The sequence below is a fragment of the Alligator mississippiensis genome, chromosome 5 (assembly GCF_030867095.1).
Source record: "Alligator mississippiensis isolate rAllMis1 chromosome 5, rAllMis1, whole genome shotgun sequence".
Lineage (NCBI taxonomy): Eukaryota > Metazoa > Chordata > Crocodylia > Alligatoridae > Alligator > Alligator mississippiensis.
The window spans coordinates 9,418,075-9,432,290 of record NC_081828.1 but is presented as its reverse complement, the minus strand read 5'-3'; the positions used below and the strand labels follow the sequence as shown (position 1 = coordinate 9,432,290).

The 14,216-nt window shown below is 45.8% G+C and overlaps 1 protein-coding gene across 2 annotated transcripts; it reads left to right on the top strand.

The window, feature by feature from the left end:
- The first annotated feature begins 242 nt into the window (after positions 1-242).
- ECHDC2 (enoyl-CoA hydratase domain containing 2) lies at positions 243-13,846 on the top strand. Of its 2 annotated transcripts, none has more exons than XM_059727843.1 (10): positions 243-294; positions 1,449-1,516; positions 2,981-3,068; positions 4,799-4,885; positions 6,526-6,618; positions 8,901-8,957; positions 9,447-9,634; positions 10,717-10,767; positions 11,126-11,173; positions 13,177-13,846. In XM_059727843.1, the coding sequence occupies exons 2-10, from the start codon at positions 1,466-1,468 to the stop codon at positions 13,252-13,254; spliced, it is 741 nt and encodes a 246-aa protein (XP_059583826.1). In that variant the 5' UTR covers positions 243-294; positions 1,449-1,465; the 3' UTR covers positions 13,255-13,846. The 2 variants fall into 2 exon arrangements, with proteins under 2 accessions (XP_059583826.1, XP_059583827.1); XM_059727844.1 differs by lacking the exon at positions 243-294 and adding an exon at positions 301-391.
- The last annotated feature ends 370 nt before the right edge of the window (positions 13,847-14,216 follow it).

The following is a 14,216-nucleotide window of genomic DNA, read 5'->3' as shown; positions in this document are numbered from 1 at the left end:
AGTCCCAGCCTGTAGGGAGGTCCTCCCTCTCCCCCCGGTGCCTTGCCCCCCATGCCCCCCTCTCCCCGCGGTGCCTTGCCCGCCGTGTCCCCCCTCTCTCTCCCCGGTGCTTTGCAGCCCCGGAGCTCCGTGGTGCGGCAGACGAGCGGTGTCCCCGCGGCGGGGCGGGGCGGGGAGCGGAGGCCGGTCCGTCCCGCCGTGCGCTCGGGCTCGGGCTCCGCCCATGACCCCGCCCAGCGCGGGCGGCCCGGGAAGCGGGCGGCGGCGGCGGCGGCCATGCAGCGGCTGGGCCGGGTGGGCGCGGGCTGCGGGGCGCTGCGGCGCGGGCTGTGCGGGCTGGCGGCGGCGCGCGGGGAGGTGGCGCTGGCCCGGCCCGGCGGGGAGCGCAGCGGTGAGTCCCGGGCCGGGGTCCCAGCTGCGGGGCAGCACTGCGGACAGCTCCCCCGGGCCGGGGCCTGCCCCCGCCGGCAGCGGGCCCGCAGAACTGCCCGCCCCGCCGTCCAGCCCCGCGTTTCTTTGCACCGGGAGGAGCAAGGGGCTCTGCTGCATGGGAGGAGGCGCCCCTGGGAAGCCCCTAGGCTGGTGGCAGCATGCCAGGGGGCGGCTAGGGAAACAAGGAGCTGAGGGTCTGGCCTGGGTCCCTGGGAGGCAGGAGCTGGGCTGCTCGGGGACATGTCCCGCGTAACCTTGGGAAGGTCGTTTCACCTTTCTGTCTCGCTGCCCCCTGAACTTGATGCGGGAAACCCGGGGGAGCGCGGCGGGCCGCGGAAGGAAGGACTGGAAACAGCAGGCCGTTCCCCTCCCTTGTGCGGCAGCCAGCTGCTTTGGGGGTTTATCGCTTCCAGAAAGGCAGAACCTGCATGTTCAGATTTTGCAGGGGAAAGGAGGAAGAAGCAGGCGTTTCTGGTCCACTGGCCCTAAAAAGGAGTCAAGTCCCTGAGACTAGTTAGCATAGCTGTGAACGAGAAGCGGGGCTTCATTTTCCAGACAGCTGTGGAGCGCAGGCCATTAGGGACGCTGGTCGTTTGTGCTGTCCTCACGGTCATGGCACAATTGGAAGAAGACGGTTTCTCTGTTAGGGAATACACACCTGAAAGCTCAAGGAAAGCGCGAGCTAAAGAGCACGGGAAAGTGAACTTCACCCTGTTCTTTGGGTTTTGTGTTACGCGTTTCCCTGAAAACACCAGCTAGAACGAGAAGTCCCTTTTTAAACTTAACAGAGTCTCTATTTCTGTTCAGCAATGACGTGTGGCGATTCTGCAATTCATGACGTGAGTGCGCAGGTTTGCTTTTCAGCTCATTTGTTCAAGCAGCCTCTGTGCTGGGTGTTTACAGCCTTTGTACAGATTTTCAAGCAAGACGCGACAATATATAGCGCTTCTCAGCAGGATTTTTTTTCAACAACTTATAATTAACAGTGTCTTTTTTTTTTTTTTTTTTTACTGAAGGAATTGCTGAAATCCAGATGAACAGACCCCATGCTAAAAATTCCCTGGGGAACGTATTTGTGAATGAAGTAAGTATAGCGCTGTCTCTGACTGTCGACAGTAAACATGTTTGTGACCGCAAGCACTGAGATTTAGAGAAAGACTTGCTGCCATAGCAATGACAGGAGAGGAAACTAGTGAGTGTCCAGTCACTTTGTGTCTCTCAATATATAAGCCATTCTTTTTTATAATATGCACAACGCTTCGGATCCCCTAATTCTCACAAGCTCCACGAAGCAATTTCCTGTTAGTGAATGGGCCTGTGTAAATCCATTGGTCAACTAACAAGTTACCTGTTGGGTTTATTCAGCGCCTGCATTGCAGAAGCACTGGGTTTCAAAAGTTACTGGAGGAAAAGTATAAGGCTTTCAGTGCTAAGTGTCTCTTACTGCAGGCCTGTTGTTTGTGGCTGGACAACCTGGGTTACAAGCAGCTTGTTGGTCTAGGGTCTAGGCCTAGTAGAGCATGAGATCTGTGTGGTCCAAAACTAAGAGTAAAGCTTAGTCGTTTGCTACCAGGCCAGTGGAGGTTGTGAATAAAAGCAAGATAGGCTAGCTCGAGGGGGCGGGGAGAATTTGGGGATGCCCACGCTGCAGTATAGCCTACAGATACACTAGCCTGCTTTACACTAGCTAGCTTGAGTACCAGTACCAGTCTAACCGTGGCAGGATGGAGCTTAGCTCAGCATGGGCTAATTGACCCTGCTTCATTTCTAGGACTGCAGTGTAGGTGTACCAGCAGATGTTGATCACTAGTTACGTCTTGCTTCTGGGTCTCTTATGGGCTCAGATCAAGTATGGTGGCTTCTTAACCTGGGAGGGGAAATACCAGGCATCTGTGTCCGTGAAGGCAGGTTTCCTGAACTGCACTGTGGGAGAACTGCTCTTCTGGCGTGGTTCAGTACCCGCTGAGGTGTAGTGGCTTTAAGCCCAGTTTATGGAAATGGGAGTCTCCTCCTTAGCTCCTATGACTAACGGCAAGCAAAACTCCGCGGCATCCAAACCCAAAGCCTCCGGGCTTGGGCCTGCAAGTAGGATGCCCGCCAAAGGATTTGGAAACATCTGCAGCCCCAGGTGCAGGTGGCAGTAGGGCCACTTATGGTTCTGGACTCTTGGATTTGGAATTAGTCTTGCTTATTTGGCCTTGGATACAAATTAATTGGAAAAAAAAAATCACTAGTTATGTCTCTGACCAGAGTGGGCACAAGGGTTCCCGAGAACCAGGCTCTGCCCTGAACAGGAAGGTCCATTTGGGATATTGAGAAGGTGGGAGGAGAAGCAAGAGAAATCCTACGAGCTTCCAGAGACCACATGCAGAGCAGCAGGATCCCTGACACTGGCTTTCTGCAAGGTTCCCTCCCCACACAGCAAAGACAGTTAAGAAACTTACTGCAGTGGAGGAGCCTCCTGTCAGTGACCTAGGCACAGGGGTTCACAAGAATGACAGGCTCAAAGCCGTGCTTAACTTCTCTCATGTAAACTCTCTCCCCTCAGTTGTTTCGTGCATTAGAAAGTCTCCGTTACGATGACAAGGTCCGCGTAGTACTGTTTAAAAGTCAAGTAAAAGGCGTGTTTTGTGCAGGTAGGTAACCAATTCTCTGTGATTGACTTGATATTAAAAGCTGATGGGTCCATGTGCTGTTGCACAGGGCAGGCAGTGCTGAGTAGCAGCTGGAAATGTACACTTAATTAAATAGCCAGCTTAGTGTTGTGCAATAACAAGGAACAAACCTTGGCACGCAGGCCCATCTTGGCATATCGACCTCTGTCTTAGCAACAGCGACCTCAGCAGCTGGACCCAACTTCGGTGGCTACAACCTAATGACTAGCTCTTTCATCTATATGCTCTCTTACTTTCCAAGCTGCATCCTTAGAGCACGGTACTGCTGCCCCCTTGCCTCTGATTCTGAGAATTAATCAAAGGCTCTTCATGAAGTTAGGTGGTCATGGGATTATGGGAGAGGCCCACTTGTTGATTAGAAATTGGTTTAAGGATAAAAAACACAGAATGAGTACAAATGGTCAGTTTTTGGGATGGAAAAAACTAAACCGCAGGGTCTTCCAGGGATCTATATTGGGACCGGTGCTATTTAACATATGCATAAATTAAGATCTGGAAAAGGGGGTGAGTAGTGAAATGGCTAAATTTGTGAATGACACAACATTACTCAAAGTGATAAAGACCAAGGCAGACTGTGAGGGATTTCAGAAAGATCTTGCACTACTGAGAGGATGCAACAATAAATGGCAGGTGACACGTAGCTAAAGTGTAAAGTGATGCATATGGACAAAAACATTTGGCTCAACATGAGCTGTTACCAGAGAGGAAAGAGATCTGGGAGCCATTGTGGACAGTTTGCTAAAAACACCAGCTCAGTGCTCAGCAGCTGCCAAAAGGCAAGCAAAATGTTAGGAATTATTAAGGGACTTGTAAGCAAAACAGAAAGTATCATTATGCTCTTCATAAATCCATGGTGCATCCACAACTTGAATACTGTGCCCAGTTTTGGTCCCCACACCTCAAAAAGGATATAGAATATAGAGAAGGTCCAGAGACGGCCAGTAAGGACGATAAGTGGTATGGAGGGGCTTCTGCACAAGGAGACACCAAAAAGGCTAGGCCTGTTCAAGTTCAAAAAATACTTTGGGGGCAGACATGATAAGGGTTTACAAACTGCTAAATAGTGAAGAGAAAGTAAATAGGGATTTATGATTTACCACCTCTCACAATACAAGAACTAGGGGTCACAAAATGAAACTGGTAGTAATTTTAAAGCTAGCAAAAGGAAGGTTTTTACGCGGCGCGGGACTAAAGTATGTAACTCATTGCCACAATATTTGGCAGAAGCTGACAGTTTAGCCAGATTCAAAAAGAGACTGGACAAATCCTTGGAGGAAAAGTGCATCAGTAGCTATTGAGCATGGGAGTGAATCAGAACCTCCTAAGCCTGAAGTGCTGGAGGCTGAAAGTGGAGAGAGGACCAGTGGAAAAAACCCTGGTCATACGAGGTCTTTTCACCATTCGATCTCTGCCACTTTGTAATGGCAAAATGGACCTCTGGTCTAACCCAGTAGAAGGCAGTTCATGTAAAACAGTGCTTGGGGTTGCTCTCTGAAATTGGCTGCTATAGGCAGCGATGGGGCAGGATGCTCTACCACCATCCTTAAAGCATCTGAATGCACCCAGACCAGAGAGCTGGCATCCCTAGACTGTTCTGGAACATGACTCTTCGTGCCCCGGCAATGCAGCGCTGCTGCTAACCTAGCTCTGCTGCCTGTCCCGTCACAACTCCTATCTTCTCCCTACTTTAGGTGCTGACTTAAAGGAGCGTGCACAAATGAGTGATACTGAAGTGGGACATTTTGTTCACAGGCTGAGAAGTCTAATGGATGAAATTGGTAAATAGTTTCTTGTTAAATTGTTTGCATACTTGTGCATACAGGTGGGGGGGGGGGGCAGACAAGCGCTGCTGCTGTATTGCAGGAACTTTAAAATAAGGGTCCCTGCTTCTCAGTGCCCTTATCCAGGGGGGAGGATGCAAAAGAATGAATCGCCTGCGACGGATGTTATTCCCGTCATCCTTGGCATGCGGCTGGAAGGGGCTCAGATGAGAGTAGCACAAGCAGCTCGGTAGAATGGAAAAGGATCTTGGCACATTGGTTCACTCACAAGCTGAACTTGCTAAATCAATATTTAACCCCCTTTTTAGGAAAGGAATGTGGACTTGTACACACAGTGCTGTTCCCATATTGACTGTGCCTGTCCCTGGAGGGAGATGCACAAGAAGTTTGAAATGCGAGCAAAGTTGATTACAATTTTAATTAAAAAAATTCAAGCAGTATCTAACGTGCGTACATTCAACCAGCACGATACAGTAAAGCACCCTGGCATGTCCAGGGAAGGCTGCCTTGCAGGCAGACAGAGGGCCCCTGAGACTGCACTTTGTTTTCTGTTCCCAGTTTTGCTGCTGTCTCACTGTGCCTTGCTCTAAGCGATTTTACCCACTATGTCCTAGACCATGTCTACACAGGAAACTTGCCATTCCTGATAGTGCCACCTTCAAGCACGCTGCACAGTGCCAGGATAGCTACCTCCTAAACCAGTCTACGAGGGCAGCCTTATTAACTTGGGAGCAAGCTACTTGGTCCTGTTGCCCAACAATGCTAGCGCCATGCAGGGGTGGCCACCCTGAGTCCAGTTCAGAAGGCGGCCTGCCCAGAGCAGCACAGCACGCATGAGGTTGTCACCAAGGGACACCAAATTTACTGTATAGAGCAGCGACTCTCAACCAGGGGCCCATGACACCCAGGGGTGCCCTGAGATACTTTCAAGGGTGTCATGAGGTACCACGCAATGTTAGGCCTGTCAGGTGTGCAAACACGGTTCAGAAGATAAACCCAGAAGTTTCAAACAGGAATACAGAACAATGAAGACATGTTGACCAGTTTTTGACCAGAAAAATTTCTCTATTATTTTTGCATAGTCAAAAATGAGCAAAAAATGAAGAGCTGACATTTTCTGCAGGGTGCCTCAAGTCTGAAAAGGTTGAAAACCACCAGTATGGACAGGATGGGTTCTCCTAAATTTAAAATGGGAGAGTGCCTTGCCTAGCCCCCCTCGGTCCTGGGTTACGCCTGTTCATCAAGGCACTTTGAGGAAAGCCTGTCCAGGACTGCAGTGGTCGCACAATGCTGAATGGGGAGATGCCTCACGGTGGGAGCTGTTCTTTGGTAGTATCGCTGTCACAGGTGTTCACATTTTCAAGCAAGCCAATCCCAGTATGAAGTTAACACATTTTGTTCTTTCCTCCAGTATCACAGTGTTTCTGTCAGGCTTTTCTAGGATCCTTTTTAAAGAAGGAAGTAAAAAATAGCAGATTTTCACTATCTGATGATGGTTTTCCTCTACCTCTGGTAACTTGCTAGGCGTTATGCCATAGCCATAGAAAACTTGTACATCTGAAATGAAGAAATCTTAAATGCTCACTGAGAAACCTGGTTCTGGAATGTTAACTTCAAATGACTTTTACCTTCCCCAGCTGCACTGCCTATGCCCACTATCGCTGCAATCGAAGGTTATGCACTGGGCGGGGGACTGGAGCTGGCCTTGGCTTGTGATCTTCGAGTAGCAGGTATGTGTGCAGCATGCACGGGCACCCTCATGTCACCTTTCTCTTGCTGTAGATAAGTGAACAGGGAAGTGAAAGGGGCTATTGCATTCTCTGAACCTAAACCTCAGTCATGCAGAAAATGAAAAGGCATCAATCTAGACAGAATTTGGGTGACACTTACCTATTATCAGCAGGGATCCTGGTTTTCTCTGAAAAAAAAAATCTGCAGTTGTCAGATTAAAAAACTAACCCAAAAATCTACATTTTTCTGTGATTAAAATGAAACACCACTAAAATATATATATAATTAATGGTTATATTAGTATTATATTAGTGTGTGTATATATTAGTGGTGTTTCATTTTAATCACAGAAAAATGTGATTGTTGCAAAAATCTTGTTGATCTAATAAAAGATATCATCTCTACTACAAGTCCTGATTGTGTGTGTGTGTGTGTATTAAAAAACTAACCCCAAAATCTATATTTTTCAGTGATTAAAATGAACACCACTTATTTTTTTATATATATATATATATATATATATATATATATATATATATGTGGTGTTATATATACTTTATATATATAAATATATTTTAGTTATTATATTAGTATATAACATAAGTGGTGCTTCATTTTTATCACAGAAAAATGTAGATTTTGGGGTTAGTTTTTAATACACACACACACACACAAAATCAGGACTCAAAGTAGAGATGGTATCTTTTATTAGACCAACAAGATTTTTGCAAAAAAATTTGCAAAAAAAATTGCAAGCTTATTTTTTGCAAAAATCTTGTTGGTCTAATAAAAGATATCACCTCTACTATGAGTCCTGATTGCCTTTTCCTCTAGACCAATACAGCTACAGCCTGGATACCTATATATAAGTATGGATTTTGGGTTACTTTTTTAAATCTGAAAATTGGTGGGGGGGAGTTGTTGTTTTTTTTATTAGAGAAAACCAGGATCCCTGATTATCAGGAAACACCTTAACATTTTTTTTAAAAGGTAAAACATAATAGTCAGATGGGGTAGCAATGTCATTTTCAGGGGCTAATCTCCTGTATGCTGAGATGATATGGGAACATCCACCAGAAGATTAATTCTGAGAGACAACGGTAGCATGATCTAGCTATGTTCGAAGTAAGGGCCCCGCAGGTTGATGGGAGAACAGACCTGTGGAAAGTCAGTCAGCAGTGGGACCTGGCCACCTAACTTGCACAACACCAGCGAGCTGCTACATCTTTTCAAAACAGATATTCTGTTCCAGCATGAATCAGTTTTGCACCAAAGCCATATTACACAGTAGAGTCAGACTGTCTGGTTTGTCCTAGCTAGAATTCAGGATAATGCTAAGACTAACCAAACAGTCCCTTGCATCCGTTTCAGGGATAGCAGTGTCTTTTAGCACAGTTCCCACTTCCGTGAAGTCTTGTAACGACCCTGCCTCTACTGCGTGCATGCTCTCATCAGACTGCTGGACCTCAGCATGAAGAGGATTTACCTTTAGTGAACGTGCCATGTAAATGAGTGGTGAAAGTTTTTAAAAACGCTAGTAGAGTACACTTTTAATTCTAGTTCCCCTGCACACATCCCTTTAATCTAATCTCTTACACATGTATCCCTAATTTTTTCCCCCAATAAGCTTGCTAAACTACCTGCAAGCAGCCAGGAAGGGTATTTCAGTCACTTCCACCTAATCTGTAGCTGAGGTTGATTAGGACTCTAATCATCGCATCCTCTTTCTGGCTACCTAAACAACCTCGCACATCCGATTGAGAGAGCAGTTTGCACGACTTAATGTTGGCTTAAAAGAAAAATTCAAATACAACAGGCAGCTCTGTCTACAGCCAGTCTTAATCAACACAGCAAACACCAGTATTTGAGGATGGTCCAGAACGGAGTCTGTAAAAATACATGCTGCAGGAAGTCCAAGATGGATGAGGGTTAGAGCAGTGAGTTTAAGCAGCAAAACTGTCAGCTTAAGCTGCCATCAGGACATTTACCCTCTTTTTGTGCAACACGCAAAGGCTGTCAGATAAGTGTCTATCAAGACTCATAGCTCTAGTCAGCTTAGCAATGATATGTTCTAGTCATGCACAAGTCTGTAAAAACAGCAGACCGTAGCTGAGTTGTTAGCAGAATAGCTGACTAGCAGAATGACTGCTGTGTTGTCAGTGGTCCTCTGGGGTTTAGTAAGAGTTGCTTTCTCTGGGTGAAAATTCCTATTTGTGTTAACAGATTCTTCCCGTATGAAAATAATGCATCACCCTTCCCCACATTTTATTTTTTTTAATAGCTTCTTCAGCCAAAATGGGTCTGATTGAGACCACCAGAGGGCTTCTTCCTGGTGCAGGTAACCTTGCTTCATTCAATTGTGTGAAATACTGCATCTGGGGAAGTAGATTTTACTGTGGCAGACAAGGTTCTTTGGGTGAATCTGATATATTTTATTAGACCAACTTAAATAGTTGGAAAACAATTTTTTAAGCAAGCTTTCAGGTTCAAAAACCCTTCGTCAGCATCTGAGGAAGAGCTTTACAAGGGAAAGGTATTGAGTACTCAGAGCAGAGCCAGGAGTTGGCATCCAGGAGTCTGTGCAAAGCTATTGATTGCTGTAATCTTAGACAAGTCACTTCTGCCCTTGCCTTTCACATTTATAGTGGGTTTACACCAATACCCTGGAGGGCATTGCCATTACTGAATGTTTTTTGGTAGAACACCAAGGTGACAGATGCAATAGGTGATCTGCTGTAGTCCTCGGTGATGTATTTTACATGGCAGGGGAGCAAAACCTTTTTAGCATTTGAGTCACAGAGACCTAACACGGTGTTGTTATCTTAAGGGGGAACGCAGCGCCTGCCCCGCTGTATTGGAATAGGTCTTGCAAAGGAGCTCATTTTCACTGGTAGACAGATTGACGGACAGCAGGCCTTCTCAATGGGACTGGTAAACCATGCAGTACCACAGAACGAGCAGGAGGATGCTGCTTACCAGAAAGCATTAGCTCTGGCTAAAGAAATTGTTCCTCGGGTCAGTATATAGTTTGGCTTACTTCATGGAAAGAGGGGGCTTGTGTGCTTGATGAGACTAATTAGCTCCCCACTTTCTCCACGTAACAGTAAAATCTTGGTAAATTCAAATAACTGAAGATGCAAAGTAGCTATCTGATTTGTGGGCACACTGAGCTTCCGTCATTCCAAAAGGAAGCACATTTTGAAGCCCAGGCCCTTGAGCTTCACCAAGAGAAAGAGAACTTACCTCAGGTTCAGATTCCTGAGCAAGTCTGGATGAGTCAGAATAATCTTCCCCTTTCTCCGCTGCATTTCCTTTTATGTCTAACTGTCAGTAATGCTGAGACACTTAACCAGCCCCTTAGAGAGAGAAAAGGTCAGGACACCGCTTTGTGGTCAGCAGGTCAGCACAAGCATCCCAAGCCATTTCAAGTCACGCTAGTGGGTATTGGCATTCTGCACGTCCAACACTGACACAGTCCCAGTCTACCCTGACCTAAGTTTGCTGGCCTCCTGTAACCTGACTTTCAAAGGCACTGAGCACAGGCAGCTGTATTTTTTTTTTACTGGGAGTTGCAGGCAGATAGCACCTCTGAGAATCAGGCTTTGGATTTAAGCCAGTGGTTCTCAACTCTTTGAAACTCAAGAAAATGCCAACTCCTTAGCATTCACTCATTTCTTGATTATAGAAAAATAATAGAGCAATATCGTTGTTGCAGAGAACTCTGAAAAACCACAGCAGGGCAGAATGCTTTTGACACGATGGATTCCTATTTGAAATCTCTAGGTTTATCTTGTGAATCAGGTGTGCAAATATCTACACATAACAGTGCTAATATTACATGGCACCCGAAAGTGTTACAGCACCCTGATTGAGAATCAAAGCTTTAAGCGCCCAAATCTGCAGATTCTGCCACATCAAGCACTTGTATGAATGCTAGGTGATCTTCGCTTTGTAAAATATAACATAGCACTGACTTACCTGTAAAGTCCTAAAGACAGGAAGCTCATTTGGAAACAAGACATAATGAAATGACTGCACTACTTACTGCACATTCTGATCGCTTCAGTTACTTACACATCTCTTTCTCTTTAATAAAGGCTCCAATCGCTGTGAAAATGGGTAAACTGGCAATCAACAGAGGAATAGAGGTAATCGGTTTAATTAAGGGCTTTTATTTTTTTGAAAGAGGAAAAATGGTTTTGAAGTATTCTGGGGGGTAAAAAATGACTTCTTGCAGGTCATTTATTAGAACTAATGTAATGCTGCCTCAAAGAGATGGATTCTGATTCTTGTCTTAAACTAGGCATTTAGATCCCTTGTAAGATTGTGGTAAGATCTTGTGAAAGATGAAGTTAACTTGTCAGGGCAGAATTTTAACTCCAAGTTCACATTGCAATCCTACATGAAGAGCTAGAACAATAGTCACTGAAACTTAATGGAAGCTACTTATTAAAATGTTCACTGCTTTGAGTGCTGTGTATTTCAGACAAATCTCCCTTCTTTCAGGTGGATATTGCTTCAGGGATGGCTATTGAGGGAATGTGCTATGCTCAGGTATGGTATCTATTATTTTACAAAGTGACACCATCCATTTCTTCCGTGGCCCTGCAATAACCATGAGCCAAGTGGAGTTTCATGGCCAAAGTTTTGAAAACTTAACTCAAGTCACAAACATGTTTCCAACCCGCCAAATAAACAGGGCTCCTGCAGACTAGCAGAACTCCTGTACGTTACTCAGACCGGACTGGCTTTTTGAAGGCCCTAACCCTGACCATCTTTTCAACAAAGGGTGTTTTTACTAGATTGAGCAATGGGATCTCACTTTGGTTTTGGTGCCAGTCAAGTTCTGGTGCACCGTTCATGTTACAAACATGCATCCTTCCCAGCCGGTGATGGCCTTTCAAACTTTAGTTGATTGTGGAATTTATTTAAGTATAATGTGGGTCATGGAACTTAATTTCAGGCAGTCAAGCTCTATGTCTTATAAGTAGGGGGTCTACTGAACTTGAAGTGGCGGCTGGCCGACTTCATGGGCAGACCCTGGGGCCAGCTGTCATTTTCATAAGTGGGGTGCAACAGGCCCCCCCTACGTTTCTGATTGAGCGAGGGGGCCTGGCAGTCCTGCCTCTCCACACAGGTTGCCAGATGGCCCAAAACTGTGGCTTAATTACCCTGATTAAACCTGGTGAAGTCATTAATCCATGCGTTATTAAGCATGGATGAATATCTTCCCTGGGCTAAATCAGGATACAGGCAGTCCTCGGACTTACACCACAACTGGATCCTGAAAACCACATCTTAAGTCAAAACGTCATTACTCGGAACCCATAGGAACAACGTTATAAATGAGGGATTGGTTCCTGAACCAAAGCCCGATACCCTGTTTTCACCAAAAATACCCCAGGATTTTGTACTCAATCAATTATAGATGAGTAATATAGCTATATTAATGTATGTATATTGTAAATAGCAATCATATTGACTTGGAAGGACTTCTTGGAGGTGACTTTGCTGGACTTTTTGAAGGAGTCTCTCAGGAGTCTTGGCTGTAGGTTTTTCTGGAGTCTTGTCTGCTTTCTTAAAGAAAGTGTCCAAGGAAGTTTGGACAGATGTTCTCCAGGGAGATGGGCAATGCAGTGAATTTGTTCGCTGGCGTGGCGTCGGATCAAGCGTTGTAAAGTTGAAACTGACATCAGAAAGTCAAAACTGGGTGTCAGTTTATAAATGCTGTAAGTGCCATTCATTGCAACTCAAAATGTCTTAAGTGGAGGACTGCCTGTAATTAAGTCACAGTTTCTGGTCATCCCCAAGTAGCAGCTCACTGCCAAAAAAAAAAAAAAAAACCAACAAAAAAAGCAAACTTACCAGCAAGCAGAGAAGCCCTGAAGTCTTGGAGCATGGGGGGCTGGGAAGGGATGAGCAGGCTTGGAGCACGGCAGGGTTGCAAGCAGGATGAGCACCCCCACACTGGAGCCACAAACCATGTACAGAGCATTCGCTATGATGAACTTGCAGCACATTGTTGAATAAAACCTGTCACAGGGCAAAAGGCCATCACCTGGGGAGGGAAGAAAGAGGAAGGCAGCAAGTCAGGTACAACCTGCAAATTGCCAACCCCATAACTTTACTGGGATCATCATAGCGAATGCTCTGTAAGTTGTCTGTGGCCTTCCCAGCACCCGATCCTTGTCCCTGCCCCTACTCCAAGACTGCAGGGCCTCTCTGCTTGCTGGCAAGTCGGGGGGGGGGGGGGGGGGGGTTGGCAGCGAACCTGCCAAAAGTAGAGCCCATGCTTTTTTTTGCAGAGCCTGCCCAAAGTCATAGTTTCAGGGAAAATAGCGCAATCACGATTTCAGTAGGTTTCTATTTATAAGACACGTTACCTACCACCTTTCCATTTTCCTGCTTGTCATGTATAGGCCAAGACTTGCCTACCCAGCAGTGGTATCCCCTGAATATCTGTAGGAGTTCTAGGGCTAGTGTACGACTCACTTAGGATCACTTGAAACGTTGTTCTTATTTCACAAGGGAAACAGCTTCCTTTCTTTTAAATGCAGAACATTCCTACAAGAGACCGGCAGGAAGGAATGGCTGCCTTCAAGGAGAAACGTCCACCCCACTTCATTGGGGAATGATGATTCAAAACTTTCCCCCTTCTTTGGTGGCAGGATTCCTTAGGAAATAAAAGGGCCAAGAAGCAGAACCTGAAGTTTATTGGAATGGTTAAATTGCTATAAATAATTTCATAAACTCTGGCATGGATGACATTCCTGGACACTCCAGAGGAGCCAGTTTTTTAAAGGATAATTCTAATATGTTCACTGTAATTAACTGAATAAGTTAAAAGGCTTAGATTTGTAAAATGAGTGACTACAAGACATTGATTGGGCATTTCCCTAGTAATCTGAATCTGAAACAGGCGAGCAGTGAACATCAGTTAAAAAAAAATGGAGCCCAACTCCTTCTATTAAGTGAGCATTTCAAACCAGTGGCAAATTTAGTCAAAAGCAAACTCATGCCCAGAACTGGTCTTCTGGGACTAGAAGAGTTGTCTTCAGGCACAACAGGGAAAGCATTTGCTTCTCTTTGTGCCAGCTGGCTTAAGGTAATTACTGGCAACATTGGACCAGAACTCTTTGATACCAGTTTTTAAATAGTTTTCCATGCTTGCTTTTTGTACTGTACACAGACTCCCAAATAAAGGTCAGTGCCTTACTCTTTGCAGAACTGGTTGTGGTGTGCTCATTAAGTACATCTCGGAAGGAAACGAGGAGAGACTAGAGAAACTGGACCTTTTCAGCCTCCGCAAGAGAAGGTTGAGAGGCGACCTTGTGGCCGCCTATAAGTTCATCACGGGGGCACAGAAGGGAATTGGTGAGTATTTATTCACCAAGGCACCCCGGGGGGTTACAAGAAATAAAGGCCACAAGCTAGCAGAGAGCAGATTTAGATTGGACATTAGGAAGAACTTCTTCACAGTTTGAGTGGCCAGGGTCTGGAACAGGCTCCCAAGGGAGGTGGTGCTCTCTCCTACCCTGGGGGTCTTCAAGAGGAGGTTAGATGAGCATCTAGCTGGGGTCATCTAGACCCAGCACTC